Raw genomic sequence first — 19,126 nt, 5'->3', positions numbered from 1 at the left:
TCGGGAGTTCTTCTGCTCGCTCTGTATGCTCTCTTTCTGGCTGAGAAATCGCAAAAAATGGGGGATTTTAGATGTTCCCGGAAGCGGTGGAAACTCTCGATCATCCCGATGTGAAACCACAAAAGTTGATCGTTTTTGAGTATTTCCTCCCGCTTTGAATTTGACCATGTTGGATTGGGGCTCACTTTGAGGCTGTTTTCTAGGCTTTTTCGAGGGTCGCTGGCTCTGTTTTATTCTCTTCCTCGTTGAGCCATTGAAAACAAAGGGAACCCCATTTCCAACCTCGGAGTCAGAGCTACCTTGATCGTCCAAAGGAAGAGACGAGTAGATGGTGTCAGAAACGAGTGGAGGAGCGGCCTTCCTCAACATTTCGGCGTAACTTCGCCGAGAACGTTGCTGAAGAGACCGCTTCTGGTGGATTCGCTGCTGTATGTACGTTGGGCAAGCTTCAAGAGCATGTGGAGGGCTTTCGTTACAATAGACACATTTCGGTGTCGTCTTGCATGCTCCCTCCACATGCTTCTCTCCGCATGATGCACAGCGAGGTTTATTGCAACAGTACTGAGCGGTGTGGCCCAGCTGCTTGCAATTAACACAATTCATCACCTTCGGTACATACAGCCGAACAGGTAGACGAAGTTTGCCAATCACTACGTAGTCAGGCAGTGCGGACCCGGAAAAAGTGACGCAGAAAGAGTCAGACGGGGAATAACTCCGCTTCTCTCCCTCCTGCGACACCGAATACATTTGTTTGCAATCCAGTATCGCAACAGGAGGCAATGAAACGTTTTTGAAACGACCGAAACCTTGTTTCAAATCGTCGCATGTCATACTTCCCTCCGTCACCACCCCCGCGATCTCACACACTGCTGACGGTAAATACACCCTATATTCGAGAGTAAAAAGCTCACAGGTGACAATCTCGTTGGCCTGTTTGCGATCACTGACCGTGACACGGAGTTTACTGGACCCAACCATGTCAATGGTCGTGACAGACGAAAATCGCTTTTCCAGATCTTTGCTAATCTGGCTGATATTCAAACGTTTGCCTTTGGGTCGAAAGAAAACAACATACGGCCCACTAGAGTCGTGAGGGTAGACCTTGTGACGGGGGCTCGTAGAGGAAATTTTAGCGTTGCTGGTGTCCATTTCATTTTGGTTTGGAACACCCGAATGCAACGAAACATCTGACATGGAATACGAAGTACCCCCGCCAACTTCGCCTTCGCGCATTGCGGACACGAAATGCGCCGCTGCAGCGAGGCACAATCTCTTTTAAAACTAAACAATTATCACAAGGGCAGAAAAAAAACACACACACAAACAAAATAATGATTTGGGACAGAGGGGAAGACGAGTAAGAAAGAAAGAAAAAAACTATTCCAATAAGATTGAGAAGAGAGGGGAACAATGAGAGGGAGCTCAATTAAATACTTGCGTTCACACTGCTGTGTTGCCGGCTAACAGTTCTGGCAGCACACACTAGCTTGATGGACACTCGCCGGTGGTGCGGTCGAAGCGAACCACGCTATTGTTGGTGTTCTCGCCGCATCCAACACTGCAACTGGGTGGATGGATGGTGGCAGGACGGCGGCGTCTGTGTTGGTGGAGACGCACGATGGATGATGACTGTCGGCGTGGGACGATGATGCCTGCGCCTGCGATGGACGCCGAATAAACTGCAAAGTTTTGCGTAGTTGCAAAACCAACGAAATGGCTATCTAACTGCTACAGCTAAGCACCACTTCCACTCAAGCACTATGCTTCAAAACACTTTCGGAAAAAAACCACTACCTGTACTTCAGGAAAAAAACCGAATGAGAAGCAGACCGTACGCGGACTTACAACCGTCTCGCACGGATGCTCGACGTGGAATGATCTAAACGAATTTGGGGTCAACATTAAATCTATTTAGTAGAGTAGAGTGGGGCAAGAGTGCGCGTGGGGTAAGAGTACGTTTTCAATTTTTTGAAGTAATAAAAAAAGATAAACCAGCAGTACTGCATCAGTTTGACAGGTATTCTGGCCAACTATTATCATGTGTAATTGTAAACGATTTGAATAAACAACAAGGGAGATATGGAGTTAGATAACTTTTTGGTCATTTTGCTAAAAATAATTGGATTTCCGCAACTAGTATTTCATCACCATATATACGTTCAATCAGGTGAACATTATACCATTTCGATAACCTATTGTATAGAGTACTTTATGGTACAGAACACCAATCCGGTTGGTTTTCCAAGAAGTCAAAACCATTACTTGAATAATTTTTGGGACTGTGGGGTAAAAGTACGCAGGAACCGGTGGGGCAAGAGTACGCATATGAATCTTCAAGTTATGATGTCAAACCCGTATCTCCGGCAAAAAAAAGAATTCTTCCAAAGCGTAAAGATCCACAACTAAGAAAAAGGTACAGAATTTGAAATTATCACAAGTTTTAGGATAAGTTGAATTAATTTGGTGTTAGAAAGGACTTAGCGAACAAAGCACTGAAGCGAAATAATGAAAGTGTATTAGGACTTGTTGTACACCTAAACATAGTACGAAAACACAATTTCATCTAAATGATAATTTCATTTAATCAAAAGAAACATTCATAAATTATGCAACGCTTAGCTGGGAGGGGTTGTGTGATGTGTGATGATCCATATAATTTTTAGAGGATTCATACAAATAGTGTAAGATAGGGGGGGGAGGGCTGATGAAATAGCCAAATTTTACGTTACGTGATTGGTGGACTTTCTTTAAGGAAAATGCCTTTGTATACGCCACGCGAAACCTGATATATATTTTTACCTCTGTAGTTTTTTTGGATATATAAAAAACAATGGTTTTTCGTATGAAAGTGCACATTTTTAGGACCCCGCCCCCCTCTTTAATACGTAATCTTTAAACATTCTCTAATATATGCTCATTAAACATCAATTAGAGTAGAGTGGGGCAAGAGTGCGCGTGGGGTAAGAGTACGTTTTCGATTTTTTGAAGTAATAAAAAAAGATAAACTAGCAGCACTGCATCAGTTTGACTGGTATTCTGGCCAACTATTATCATGTGTAATTGTAAACGATTTGAATAAACAACAAGGGAGATATGGAGTTAGATAACTTTTTGGTCATTTTGCTAAAAATAATTGGATTTCCGCAACTAGTATTTCATTACCATATATATACGTTGAATCAGGTGAACATTATACCATTTCGATAACCTATTGTATAGAGTACTTTATGGTACAGAACACCAATCCGGTTGGTTTTCCAAGAAGTCAAAACCATTACTTGAATATTTTTTGGGACTGTGGGGTAAAAGTACGCAGGAACCGGTGGGGCAAGAGTACGCATATGAATCTTCAAGTTATGATGTCAAACCCGTATCTCCGGCCGAAATAAGACTTCTCCCAAAGCGTAAAGATCTACAACTCAGAAAACCTGGGTAGAATTTGAACTTATCACAAGGATTTAGGATAAGTTGAATTAATTTGGTGTTAGAAAGGACTTAGCGAACAAAGCACTGAAGCGAAATAATGAAATTGTATAAGGACTTGTTGTACACCTAAACATAGTACGAAAACACAATTTCATCTAAATGATAATTTCATTTAATCAAAAGAAACATTCATAAATTACGCAACGTTTAGCTGGGAGGGGTTGTGAGATGTGTGACGATCCATATAATTTTTAGAGGATTCATACAAATAGTGTAAGATAGGGGGGGGGGGGGGGGGATGAAATAGCCAAATTTTACGTTACGTGATTGGTGGACTTTCTTTAAGGAAAATGCCTTTGTATACGCCACGCGAAACCTGATATATATTTTTACCTCTGTAGTTTTTTGTATATATAAAAAACAATGGTTTTTCCGTATGAAAGTGCACATTTTTAGGACCCCCTCCCCCTTTAAGAGTTACGTAATCTTTAAACATTCCCTAATATATGCTCATTAAACATCAATTAAATGTTATTAACTCTTATTTATGTTAATATATACTTAAAGCACATGATTGGATAAATGCGTACTCTTACCCCACCCGATGCGCACTTTTACCCCACCGGTGGGGTAAGAGTGCGTTTTTCACTTGTCTTGCAATAAGGGTTCTACTAAAAGGAATCTCAATAATTTCAATATTTTTTCCACTGGGTAACATAAAGGAAGAGTATATGAATCATCGACACTGATTTGATATGCAGAAGCTTGCTTCATAAGAGCCACATGATCGATTGAAAACTAAGTGCGTACTCTTGCCCCACTCTACTCTATAGATTTTTCTCAGAGTGTACTTGTAGCATGGTACAAGAGGGCAAGAAAATTATTCCAAGAATATCTTTAATAAAGACAATAATTGATATGGTACTCATTTCAAGCTCTTTGTGGCTTATGGAATAGCTTGTAATCAATTAAGCCGAGTACCTGCAAACATATTTTTCGCCGATATATCTGTAAAAGTTGCTGAGAATCAGCAAATAATTTGCCAAAGCTCAGCTAACAAACCTCATTTTTGACGGAATTTCAGATTTTTATTTTGCGGGGCACACGGCTGTGCGGATTTTGTCGAGCTACAGAGACAAAAACTGAATGTGTACAGTTCACGGTGGGTCGGCTAATTACCTTCAACTGATCGATTTATCTTGCTCGTTCCGTACCTCGCCTTCTTGTCCCTATAGTGATGGGCGATATTCAAAGGCGCGCGATTTGGTGGTGACCGATCAATGAGATAATGTGATCTAAAGATCTAAAGGACTTACTTCGGAAATTTTCATAATGACCAAGAACTTATGCTTTGAACACAATCTGTTCTATGACCCACACAGAGCATGCAACATAATTGCAACAGTCGGATAGATCTTTGGTTACGCGTGTAGACCTAAAGGCCTTACTTCGGAAATTTTCAGAATGACCAAGAGCTTATGCTTTGAACACAATCTATTCCATGAATCACACAGAGCATGCACCATATATGAAACAGTCGGATAGATCTTTGGTTACGCGTATAGATCTTAAGACTTTACTTTGGATTTTTTTCGGATGACTAAGAACTTATGGTTTGAATACAATCTATTCTATGAGTCACACAGAGCATGTACCATATTTGAAACAGGCAGATAGATCTTTGGTTACGCGTGTAGATCTAAAGGCCTTACTTCGGAAATTTGCTGGATGACCAAGAACTTAGGCTTTGAACACAATCTATTCTATGAGTCACACAGAGCATGCAACATATTTGAAACAGTTGGATAGATCTTTGGTTACGCGTGTAGATCTAAAGGCCTTACTTCGGAAATTTTCAGAATGACCAAGAACTTAGGCTTTGAATACAATCTATTATAAGAACCACACAAAGAATGCAATGACCAAGAATGACCAAGATGACCAGAGTATGCATCATATTTGAAACAGTCGAATAGATCTTTGGTTACGCGTATAGATCTAAAGGGCTTACTTTGGAATTTTTTTGGATGACCAAGAACTTATGCTTTGAATACAATCTATTCTATGAGTCACACAGAGCATGTACCAAATTTGAAACAGTCGGATAGATCTTTGGTTACGCGTGTAGATCTTAAGGTCTTACTTCGGAAATTTGCTGGATGACCAAGAACTTAGGCTTTGAACACAATCTATTCTATGAGTCACACAGAGCATGCAACATATTTGAAGCAGTTGGATAGATCTTTGGTTACGCGTGTAGATCTAAAGGCCTTACTTCGGAAATTTTCAGAATGACCAAGAACTTAGGCTTTGAATACAATCTATTATATGAACCACACAAAGCATGCAATGACCATGAATGACCAAGATGACCAGAGTATGCATCATATTTGAAACAGTCGAATAGATCTTTGGTTACGCGTATAGATCTAAAGGGCTTACTTTGGAATTTTTTTGGATGACCAAGAACTTATGCTTTGAATACAATCTATTCTATGAGTCACACAGAGCATGTACCATATTTGAAACAGTCGGATAGATCTTTGGTTACGCGTGTAGATCTTAAGGTCTTACTTCGGAAATTTGATGGATGACCAAGAACTTAGGCTTTGAACACAATCTATTCTGTGAGTCACACAGAGCATGTACCATATTTGAAACAGACGGATAGATCTTTGGTTATGCGTGTAGATCTAAAGGGCTTGCTTCGGAAATTTGCTGGATGACCAAGAACCTCCCAACAAACATTGGAAGTTGAAGAAGAGCTTGATTCGTGGCAAATAAGCTTCTTCAGCTAAAAAATTAGCTTGTTCAGCTTAAATTGTTTGTTGGGTTAGGCTTTGAACTCAATGTATTCTATGAGTCACACAGAGCATGTACCATTTTTTAAACAGGCGGATAGATCTTTGGTTACGCGTGTAGATCTAAAGGCCTTACTTCGGAAATTTGCTGGATGACCAAGAAGTTAGGCTTTGACACAATCTACTCTATGAGTCACGCAGAGCATGCACCATATTTGAAACAGTCGGATAGATCTTTGGTTACGCGTGTAGATCTCAAGGCCTTACCTCAAATTTTTTTGGATGACCAAGAACTTATGCTTTGAACACAATCTATTCTATGAACCACACAGAGCATGCATCATATTTGAAACAGTTGGATAGATCTTTGGTTACGCGTGTAGATCCAAAGGCCTTGCTTCTGGATTTTTTTGGATGACCAAGAACTTAGGCTTTGAACACAATCTATTCTAAGAGCCACATAGAGCATGCACCTTATTTGAAACAGGCGGATAGATCCCTGGCTACGCGTGTAGATCTAAAGGCCTTATTTCAGGAAAGTCTTAGATGGGTTTGAGCATAGATCGGAACACATTCTTGGTTTCATATCACAATAACCATGTACCATATAACGATCCATACTAGCGTACTGAATCAAATATAGTTTTATCAATTTTGTACATTGGTATTTATTTTTATTTCCAATATTTTCTGACCATTTGTAGGTATAACAATAGCACGAGTATTCAGGTAGCATGTAGATTAATATAAAATCTGTTATTTGCAACACTTAACTCAAATTTTTGAAAAATGTTATTTAGGTCCTTTTGAAAAGCGATTTTAAAACAAAGTTTCTGATAGTGAAATTGCGCAAAGAGGATCAGCTTACACTGATTTTTAATAATGCTCATGTTGTTGTGCTTGTGACTAAAGTTCACTAGCGTTCAGTCTAGCGTACTGAGGGTCGTGGGTTCGAGTCCCATCGAAGGAAAGTAGTTACCTCCAATGCATTTTTCATATCCTAATCTTCCACATAATGTACATATTCACAAAGTTTTCAGAACATTGTAAAACAATCATTTGTTTACTTTGCTCGATAGGTAGACGATTTGACAGTTCAATAGATTTCACTTTTCTCGTAACTCTGGACTCCGGGAGGCTTGTTCTTAACGTCATAGCTTGCTATCACACACTAAAGTTTGATAGCATTGATGTTCAGATTGGAAAAATGACGGACAGTCTTGAAAAATGTATCTGACTGGGATCAAGTTAAAATGTTGCAGTTACCCCATCGTTGCAAATAACCCCATTTGACGGTACTCCGGAAAGTACCTTCGATATATTCAAAGAAGATTATTTGAGCAGCGATGTGATCGTAGTGGGAAGCACAGTTCGTCTGATCAGTGATAGTTGTTGAACGAGTACAAATGAGTAATCGCACGAATTTAAGACGATATATGGTATGAGTTGATAAACGTGAGAATTTTTGTGGCCTTCGGTGATTACTTAGTGGAACACTATTTTGCTGTGGAATATTCATTGGGAAATTTAAAATTCATATTCATTCAGATAGATAAAGAAAGCTGAAATTTTCACCCACATTTCGCGCTTTAGAATCTAGCAGTGTACATTTTGATGTAAAAGTCGAAAATTCTGGATATAAAACGTACGAACTCGTGGTGGGTGGCTCACGTTGTCTTCCCTTGAACCTCTTCCTATCATGTACTTCGTCTTCGTGTTGATGGCTAGTCCAAACCGGTTAGCTTCACTATTCAGTCTGATTAATGCTTCCTCCGTCTTCTCAAAGCTACGTGCCATAATATCTATGTCGTCGGCAAAACCAAATAACTATACGTAATTAGTGAAAATCGTACCAATCGTGTCAATCCCTGACCTTCCTATTACCCCCTCCAAAGTGATGTTGAATAGCAGATATGAAAGACCATAACCTTGCCGTAACCCTCTGCGCGTTTCGAAGGGACTAAGGAATGCCCCTGAAACTCGAACTACGCACATCACCCGATCCATTGTCGCCTAGACCAACCGTATAAATTTATCCGGAAATCCATTTTCGTGCATTAGTTGACATAGCTGGTCCCGATCGATTGTATCATATGCGGCTTTGAAGTCGGTTAATAGATGAAGTGTGGCACGTTGTATTCCCGGCATTTCTGAAATAGCTGGCGTACGGCGAAAACCTGGTTTGGGTGGAGCGATCGCCCATGAATTCCGCCTGGTATCCCGAACGAACTCTCTTGCAATTTGTGTTAGTCGATGGCATACAATTTGGGAGGGTACCTTGTAGGTGGGTCTGGGTCATTTGACATAAAGTAATTTGGTACAACGCCATTTGGCATAAGATCATTTGGCATAACGGACATTTGGCATAATTTTGAACTGCAACAACAAAGTGGGTCATTTGGCATTATTCGGAACTGTTAAATGGAAAGGGTTATTTGATGTATTTTTACACATAGTTAGAGTAGATTGAGGATATGTTCTGATAGATTTAGACTGACGATAGAGATTTTAAGGAAATACGGACAAACGAAACGGCAGAACTACTTCCAAGCAAGGAATCACATCCGTCATTAACTTATTCCAGGAAAACGTCTGCGTCTAAAAAGAGTCCTGATTCCCCTTGCTTGATTCCGGAAAAACAGCTACTTTTGAAGAATGGATTAAATCCAAGATTGTCTCAATCCGGGCAAACGCTTACTTTCAAAGAAAGAAACACTTCCACCATTGCTTTACCCTGGGCCAACGCTCGGGATTAAATTCACTACCGTATTCCAGAAAAACGCCTACATCCAAAGGACGAATCACATCTACCATTTCCGTATTAACTTAGCTAAGCTTAGCTTAGCTTTGACTGGCTACACATATCTATGGTTGCTACTCCGTGATTTACCAGAATCAGGGAAATTGTACAAGGAATCAACTGAATGACTAACTGGGATTGTTCAAGCATTCTCAGTGTGTAAGTTTCAGTGACTCAAATGTTCAAATGATCAATAACGGCGCCGGCCACGTCCTTGTAGTCAGTTAGGAAGAGGGAAGGAAGATTAGTAGGTGGTTTTTGCTATTTGAAGACCGTGTTTACCTCTGCGTCTCAACAAAAATCACAGGAAGGATAATTATCTAGTCGGTAGGTATCGTTGGATCTGGATTCACTCTGCTAAGCGATACGACCGTGACATTCTTTTTACACAATAATTTTAACCAACCATGACTCGACCGCATAAAGCAGAACAAATTAACTACTTGCACACCGAGCAGGAATACGATCAAACGCATATCAATTGATTTACTTTTGTACCGCACAAAGTATAACGATATCAGATCTTTCGACGTGTCGATTGTGATCACACTAATACATTTCCGATTTCCCTTCCCACAGTTTATCAGTAATAAACAGGAAAAATAATGGAAGCTCAGCTAGATATTTTCCAAATAGTTAACATGTAAAGTTGAATTATTGGACAACGGGTGTTACTGTTCTTAGTTCCCATAGTCGGTTAATGGACGTTGGATTAGGATTATGAATTTTTTTCAGCACCACTTAGCTTAGTAACTAATTTTATGAACACAAAAAAAATATGCCATATGTTCGTTATGCCAAATGACCCTCACTTTTGTCACTGTTCTCAATTATGCAAAATGACCGTTATGTCAAATGGTCTTTAGGACAAATGACCTTATGCCAAATGGCGTATATATGTTAAAAAGCTATGAAGAAAATGGTACATCGAACCTACAGTGACTATAATAACAGTGTCGTCAAGTGTCAGAATTGGAACAGAATCGTCTGTCAGTTCCATACATATGCGCGTTCCAAACGAGCAGGAGACCTGTCAAACGTGGCACATGGCGTTACTCTTCCTATAGGAACCTCTTATCGAACCATATAAACACCATATAAGGTTGGTGTACCGGCTAAATCAAAGACATTATCACTACACGGTGAATTAAGTTGGGTTATTTTATATATAATTATTAGAGTGGGGCGTCATGGTCATTTTTTCAAATCAATGGTTTTTCGAAGCCATTCTGGGTCCTGAACAACTGTGCAGAATTTGGGACCGATTGGTTGCTTCCTCGTTTTCCGCATCGCGTTTGAAGTTTGTATGGAAATTAGTATGGAAGAACGTATATTTTTGTATTTCTACTACTAGAGGTTTCAGTTCATCGTAAACCAAGTGGCACATTGCGTTAAAGTATAACCCATAGGATGCTGAAGAAGGCACGTTGCTGGAACGTCCACGAAAAAAGTTATAACGCTTCGAAGATTAAGTGTTCAAACCATATGCTAAAAATCGTTTATTCTGCCAGCACTGCCGAATTACGTAGACCAATAATTTAACTGAGTGTTATTTCAAAATAATTGATTTTATAGGGCTTTAGAGCTATCCGGAATCATTTCACAAAGAAAAAAATACGATGAGAAGGAAGATGGGTTTTGCCCCATGAATATCATAGGTCGTCCGGTAGTGCTGGCAGAAACATTGATTTCTTGCATATGGTTTGAACGATCAATTTTCGAAACGTAATAACATTTTTTGTAGACCTTCCAGCTACGTACCTTCTTCGGCAAAGTCTTTCGGCATCTTCCAGACTATATGCTAACGTATTGAGTCACGTGATTGATGATAAATTGAAGCCGCTAATAGCAAAAATGTAAAAAAGTACGTTTTCCCATACTAATCTCCATGTAAATTTAAAACGCGATGCGGCATGCGAGGTCGCAACCAATCGAGCCCATATTTTGCACAGTGGATTGGGGTCCCAAATCGATTCAGAAAACCCTTGATCTCACTTGATCGGACGAAGTTTGAGTGCACAACTGCGCCCCACTCTAATAATTATGTTTCTGCTCTCTCGTACAACAAAGTTGTACCGAAAGGCTATAGGATTACTCAAAAAATGAACTTTTAATAGAAGGAAAAATGAATCAAAATCGATTTTTTTTTAAATGGTGGCAATGCCCACACGCAAAAAAATATTGCAGTCGAAACTACCATTCCGAGGGTTATTTTGAAAATATGCACCGACGATTTTCAGCAGAATTTATTAATTAATTTTATGAATTGGGTAATAAATTATTATTTATTTATTCAGACTAAGGCCGAAGTGGCCTGTGCGGTATATAAGAGTCTTCTCCATTCGGCTCGGTCCATGGCTACACGTCGCCAACCACGCAGTCTACGAAGGGTCCGCAAGTCATCTTCTACCTGATCGATCCACCTTGCCCGCTGCGCACCTCGCCTTCTTGTGCCCGTCGGATCGTTGTCGAGAACCATTTTCACCGGGATATTGTCCGACATTCTGGCTACGTGCCCGGCCCACCGCAGTCGTCCGATTTTCGCGGTGTGAACGATGGATGGTTCTCCCAACAGCTGATGCAACTCGTGGTTCATTCGCCTCCTCCACGTACCGTCCGCCATCTGCACCCCACCATAGATGGTACGCAGCACTTTCCTTTCGAAAACTCCGAGTGCGCGTTGGTCCTCCACGAGCATCGTCCAGGTCTCGTGTCCGTAGAGGACTACCGGTCTAATGAGCGTTTTGTAGATTGTCAGTTTGGTACGGCGGCGAACTCTATTTGATCGGAGTGTCTTGCGGAGTCGAGTATGTACGATTTCCAGCCACTATGCGTCTCCGAATTTCTCTGCTGGTATCATTTTCGGCAGTCACCAGTGAGCCCAAGTACACAAATTCTTCTACCACCTCGATTTCGTCACCACCGATGCCAACTCGCGGTGGGTGGCTCACATTGTCTTCTCTTGAACCTCTTCCTATCATGTACTTCGTCTTCGACGTGTTGATGACTAGTCCGATCTGCTTGGCTTCCCTCTTCAGTCTGATGTAGGCTTCCTCCATCTTCTCAAAGTTACGTGCCATAATATCTATGTTGTCGGCGAAGCCAAATACATAGCTGGACGGACTTATTGAAAATTGTATATCGTTAATTTGTTGATATTTTTCGGTGAAAACTAAACACACACTTTGCATAATTTTGCATAACGTTTCGGCCTACTGCTTTTCAGCCATCATCAGATCTAAAATTTATTGAAACATAGTTAACAATTTTCATTTGAAAAATACAAAGTACAATTTTCTTCACCCACTTGCAATTGATCAAACGCTCACCACCAGTGTGGTTTTCAAACTAAAAACCCCCCTAAATTTCTGCATCCCACACGATGCTCTGCGTGACGTCACCCATCTTCTCTTCGTGTTGTATGTGTTCTGAGCGATCGTATTTTGCACACTAGGCCATTGTATGCAGAATTAATTCCACCACATTCACGCTGCATGTTGACGGTTCTGTCGTCACCAATTAGCTTGCAACATACAACACGAAGAGAAGATGGGTGACGTCACGCAGAGCATCGTGTGGGATACAGAAATTTAGGGGGGGTTTTAGTTTGAAAACCACACTGGTGGTGAACGTTTGATCAATTGCAAGTGCAAATTTGTGCATCATTACCCATCAGCCGACCAAAATAAACTAAGATAGTGAGATAGTCCCGCAGAAACAATTTTTTTTGGCATGTAATAAAGAGTGTTTACAAAAAACTAAAACATAATCGTCACAAAGCTTCAAAGCTTCAAAGTGCTTTGAAGGCGAAACATACGGACAACTCCATAGGGATGACAAGCTACGCCATCCATGTCACATCCCAACAAACCAATCGAATCAAATTAGCGAGATCTGATCTAAGAAACTACTTCTCTTAACAAATTGAAAGAGACTTTGGCAAACAAGCATATCTGTTTGCGTTCCAACAAAAACGATACAAACCTACTTCATTCAATAAATTTGTGCATCATTACCCATCAGCCGACCAAAATAAACTAAGATAGTGAGATAGTCCCGCAGAAACATTTTTTTTGGCATGTAATAAAGAGTGTTTACAAAAACTAAAACATAATCGTCACAAAGCTTCAAAGCTTCAAAGTGCTTTGAAGGCGAAACATACGGACAACTCCATAGGGATGACAAGCTACGCCATCCATGTCACATCCTAACAAACAATTTAGGCTGAACTAGCTAGTTTTTTTAGCATTTTCCAATGTTTGTTGGGGTCTTATCTGAGTCACCAATATGCGAATGCAACGTATACAATTCTGATGGTGAAAATTATGCAAAACGTGCAAATGTGTAAACAGTGCCATCTGTAAGCTACATTCTGATTAATTAGACAAATTAGTTGGATTTTCTTTTAAGTTTTAAACATGATATTAGGCGCAAAATTGTTTTAATTGTATCATGTAGCATTATTCAGTGGTGTGTTCGTTTTGCATAATGTTGTCCTGTAACATTCAAAATTTGCGCACACACTTTCGCAAAAGAAATCAATGTTGAGGTAATTTGACACTGGGGGATGAATTTATCCCCCAAATAAGAGCGAGCAAACAAAACTGTAAGAACCATTGTGAAAAATCAGAAGGGTTATGTACAAGACACAACCGCCCAACGTAAACTACGTAAGGCAGTTTTGTTCATTAAGGATTGTAGTGCCATCATGCATGAATATTTGTAGAAAATTTATTTGATTACTTATGTCACTGGTTTCGAATAAAACTAGCGTATCTTAAGGTCACTCCTGACGGAATCCAATTTTCAAAGTACTCGTGTTTTCAAGGGCACACCATTCGATACAGAAGCAACGCACAACTGTCATTTTTGTTTTCTCAGCTTTGCTGCGTCGCAGCATGCGTGAAAAAATAAAAATGACAGTTGTGCGTTGCTTCCGTATCGAATGGTGTGCCATTGAAAACGCGAGTACTTTGAAAATTGGATTCCGTCAGGAGTGACCTGAAGATATGAAAATTGTTGGATACGACAATTGTTTAAAAAAGTTACTATGAAAACCCAAATTTATTCCTCAGTGGTAATGATGCCTTTCTTTGATCCGAATTGCCTACATTTGGGGTTTGAAGCATTTGATGAAATATTTCAATAGAAGAAGCTCTATGGGAGCATTCTCTTTTCCGTTTGCAACATTTGTTATTCAGAAATATTACAATCATAGGCATATCTTGTTTTTCGTGCATCACTAGAAATCATAAAATGTCAATCATGTACCAAAACCCAATTAATTTGGTTGTGATGCGCGCGAGTAGTAAACGTTGCGGACCGGAAAAGAGGGTGTGTGAGTTATTACAATCTAACTCCCACTGTCTGGTAGTGTTACCAGTGTTGGTAAAATCTCAAAATCTCAAATCTCATCGGCGATTCAAACCATGCGTGAGTCGAATTCCACCAGAAACAAGGCCCAGAGATTTGCTCATGATTTGAATCGCAATTTGCATCATTGCATGATATTTATGTGTTCTTCATTGTTGAATGCATTGAATTAACTGTTTTTCATCTAAAACAATGGCTAATAATTCCATAAGGGGCAGCAGGGACTATGTCCAAGGGCTTGATGACCCCTCCCCATGGCCACTGCGAGTTAGGGGGCCTGCCTAGGATGTGGTGGGGTTTGACAGTGGGCTCTGTTAAACCTCTACAAAAAGCTGCATGTGTCCATAAGCAGGCCCTATCAAACCCAGTCAACACATGAACGTATATGGTGTCGTGTAGGATGCTGGAGTGCTTGTATTGCACCATGTGCGATTTTATGTAGACTGGGAAGCGAACGTGTGCCGCTCAAAGTGCACAAGCCCAACACGAGTGCCAACCGGCACATCAGGATTAATACCAGTGAGATCCTGATTACGGTATACTGGTCAATGCAAGTGACACACACGCGCGCGAAAGTAATGCAAAATAAACGACATGTAAAATGAACGTAAATTTACATTCTTACTTAACGTCAAATAGAGATAAAATAAGGGTTGCTGAATAACATTAGCTTTCCGATTACTATCAATTATTTTCAATTTAAATCCCGTTTCTTTTTTACTTTTCTTACGTTAATGAAATGATAACGAGGGCGCCTAATCCGAAATTCAAATGAACAATCGCTCACTTTGAGCGATTGATTGTTTATTCTCGCGAAGAATGAACAATTGAACAAATTAAGGAAATGCTAATACTGCTGTGTAGAAGTTTCATAGGTCACATCACTTTCCATGGTGAATCCCGATCTATGTTACTGATTACCCCACCCAACTAACACTACTTCCTTCCCGTAGTAAATGTGGAGATGCAGAGGTATTCTCGGTCTCTAGTAGCAACAATTACCACACACTCACATTCCCTCCCTTTCCCAACTGACTGTAAGGACTTGGCCGGCGCCGTTATTGATCAACATTTGCGAGCTGCTGAAACGTGCACTTCGAGAATAGTTGGTAAATCCCAACCACTATTCACTAGGATCGTAGTGCAATTTGCACCAGTTCTGATCAATCACGGAGTAGCAACCATTGATATGTACAGTCAGTCTAAGCTAAGCTAAGCTAAGCTAAAACAATGGCTAATAATTGCATATATAGACAAAACATACGCCTCGATTGCGTTTTGACGCTTTTTAGAACGAAATCATTTTTCGGTGAGTGAGCGAAGCGATGCGATTCTGGCCGAGAAACTCAAGCGCGATGCTCCCCCTACAGAATCGCAGGCGAGTTAGCTCGTGCATGAAACCTCGATGATTCAGATTTGAGTATGATTCTACCAACACTGAATGTCACTATGGATAAAATATTCGTGCAACCATTTTATTAATATCATTGCAAGACTTTTGAATCAGGAAGCAAGAAGGTGATAGCTCTATTGTAACTCATGTAGCCCGTTTCACGAACATATGCGTTCCGAAGCTTTTGTCGTGTACAATAAGTACCGCATGTTTGCACCCACGTATTATAAAAATATCTTAAGTGCATTCACACTTCCTGAATCAAAGTTAAATCCTTCTGATTCAGGCGCGCATTTAAGTGGACAAAATATTATTAGGCCGATAGGGTAACGGTACCAATAGTGGAGGTATTAGTAGATCCTCAAAAGAAAATGTTTTTAAAAATTGATAATTATGGGAAATTTACTGCTCTATTATCTTAGTCAATAGATAAGATAATAAATTTGCTAACAAAAATGAGATAGATGTCATTTAACATCAACAATTACCAAATATTGCTTGCGCCACTATGGGTACACTGTTCCTTTAGTGCCGGTAAAAATTAATTTTGGTTCCTATAGTGGTGCTATCCATTGGTTTCTTATGAGACTCGCCACTATTAGTACAGTTGCACCACTATAGGTGCAAAGGAGTCAATTTTGTTAAGGAAAATCATTGTTTTCAATAGTTTTTCAAGCGAAATCTTAAGGTAAGTTGCATTTAATAGGATATTTAAAGCACGACGCATCAACTAAAACCATCGTTAAGCCTATAAATATGATAAATCTCATTAAAACCCCACTACCTCCACTATTGGTGCTATCTCCACTAAGGGTACGGTTACCCTATAAAAAAAAATTTAAAAATATTTCTCCCCTCCTTTTCGGATTGTTTCGCTCAAAAATACCAATTTGAAGGGCAACAAAAAAAAATTCCGGTACATTTTGAGAACTATCAAAACATTCTTTAACAAATCCGAGAAGTTTCTTTTTTATTTTTTTTTTTTCATTTTAATATTTATTTTTTACTAGCAGACCCGACGAACTTTGTTTCGCCTAAACTGATTTATTCTCTGATTAGTTCTCGAGTTATGCAAAAATTTTTGGTTCATTTGTATGGGAGCCCCCCTTTCCGGAAGGAGGAGGCGTTGCAAACCACCACAGAAACATATCTTCCTTCCAAAACCTCCCACGCCAGATTTGTTTCCATTTGCTTGATCTCGAGTTATTAGTTATGAGTTATAGGAGCCAGGTTTCGAAGAGAAGAGGGTCTCGAATCATCTTAAGAACCTTCCCGGCCCCAAAAACCTCTGCATTCAAATTTTCACGCCGCTCGATTCAGTAGAAGAAGAAGATTACCCCCTCCCCCTTGACTTTGCGGAGACCAGTAGACTTTGACCTTGCGTAGATCATAATTTTTAATAAATATGTGTAACGGCCTTAATAGTTTTCAAAAAAAAAAATGCTCGTCATTTTTCCAAAGTCGTTTTTTAATATAAACATGTTTGTGCAATACATTGTGATGATTGCATTACTAGCAAGGACATTGGCATTGATAGCAATTGATCGTCTCATGCCTGCACAAACATGCCCCTATCTGCATCACTTTTTATGCACCATACACTACATAACGCATTTTGGTTACCTTTGTTTCGACCGCGGTCACTGGTCCGGCTCCATTGTTTTACTTTTAGTGCGAAACACCGCACAAAAAGCAGAGTCCAAAAGCCAACCGCACTGAACGGCGACGACCGAAACGAGACTCTTGCGGACAAGAAAAGAGGGTGCTGCCAAAATGATCCGATACCCTATTTTAACGTTCATGATCCAAAGTTTCAATATAATTGACAAATTGGTAGAGAATTTCCGAGTCGATTGATATATAAATATCAAAAATCCATCGGAAGATAAAGGCGCTATTAAAGTTCAAAATCTTACATGATTTCGTGACGGTCTCGAATTTGGAAATTTTCATTTGTCACCCTGTATCCGAGTCTTCCCCTTAGACGTAGTTTACGTCAAAAAACGGTGTTGGGTTCGCGGACAACACCCTAAAAGTAGAATCCCTCTCTTTCACAAAGATACATTTATCGTCACTCTTCTTACCGGTGCAAAAATCTCCGCTGCTTTAACTTTTTCGGCTACGTCCGAAATTGTTTTCTTTCACTCACTTCTATAAACATGATGGGTGATTTCATGCGAAATTTGTTCATACACTCCTGGCAGGATCGCCAAATGTGCAATTCAACATCGCGCATAATAATCATCCATCATGTTTGCACTGCCTGCACTCGCGAGAAAGATGGGATCGACTGACTGCGAATGTGTATACTCACGATGACAAACAGGATCTGTCATTTGACACATGCTTGCTAGGCCTATTTATGATAATAGGCCTGTCCAATGCCACACAGTAATTAATGCAAAAACATGCAAATGTTAGAAAAATGCGATCTATTCTCCTAAAGTACTTTTTTGACCTATCTTATGTGATTTTTTCAATACATTTTACGATGCACGAGAAAGGCATCATCACCGCTAGGTGGATAATTCTCGGTTTTGTATTTTTTTTTTCATTTTGATGTTTTCTCGTTCTTTGGACAAAGCAAAGAAAAGTTGGAGTAAGGGCCGATGTCCCAGCGGTTTTTTAGGGCTGCGTGCACGCCGCATCAACGCAGAAAAAAAGCCACGTGGGCATCGGCCCTAAATGCACCAAAAAGCGTATTCGGCGTTTTTAAATTCGATCTTTAAGCATAACTTCTGATGCTACCTTAATAATTGATTAGTTATAGATATTTAGGACAATGTATAGTCATTTAAACACACTGTTTATGATAATGAGCTGAATTTTTACTTAGAGTGCCGACCAATAAATTTGGATTTAAAATGAACGCTATTTTTATTGAATTTTGATTTATTTTCCTAACTGACCTTAGATTAGAAAACATTTTTATTTGCGTTTGTTTAATTTATTTCTTTTTCAAACAGTACCCTACATTCCGAGAGAAGCATGGGATGCAAAACCACCGAAGAGTGTGGAAAAATTTGCTGGTCGGATACCGTACGTAATTATCCACCATTCATACCAACCGGCAGCTTGCCTCACTGGACCCGAATGCTGTGAAGCCATGCTTTCCATGCAAAAGTTTCACCAACAGGATCGCGGCTGGAATGACATTGGCTACAGTTTTGCCATTGGTGGCGATGGACGCGTATACGAAGGGCGAGGATTCAACGTAGTCGGAGCACATGCCCCTCGGTACAATGATAAAAGTGTTGGGATTTGCATGATAGGAGACTGGACGGGTGAGCAACAGTGTACACTGGGGTCGCTTTTTACGCGGATGGATTTCAT

At 40.0% G+C, this 19,126-nt stretch overlaps 2 protein-coding genes across 4 annotated transcripts in view; one reads left to right on the top strand and one right to left on the bottom strand.

The window, feature by feature from the left end:
* LOC134219797 (trichoplein keratin filament-binding protein) overlaps nt 1–19,126 on the bottom strand; it is a 280,474-nt gene that overhangs the window by 72,934 nt on the left and 188,414 nt on the right. The window lies entirely within an intron of this gene.
* Nucleotides 1–19,126, top strand: part of LOC134219798 (peptidoglycan-recognition protein LB) — a 57,673-nt gene that overhangs the window by 32,303 nt on the left and 6,244 nt on the right. For both annotated transcript variants that reach the window (XM_062698664.1, XM_062698665.1), the window contains exon 2: nt 18,760–19,077. In XM_062698664.1, the coding sequence (XP_062554648.1) occupies nt 18,760–19,077 (318 nt within the window). The remainder of the gene's footprint in view (nt 1–18,759; nt 19,078–19,126) is intronic.

This window comes from Armigeres subalbatus, chromosome 3 (assembly GCF_024139115.2).
Source record: "Armigeres subalbatus isolate Guangzhou_Male chromosome 3, GZ_Asu_2, whole genome shotgun sequence".
In the NCBI taxonomy this organism is placed as follows: Eukaryota; Metazoa; Arthropoda; class Insecta; order Diptera; family Culicidae; genus Armigeres; species Armigeres subalbatus.
The sequence above is the reverse complement of the archived record's forward strand: the minus strand, read 5'-3'. Positions and strand labels throughout refer to the sequence as shown.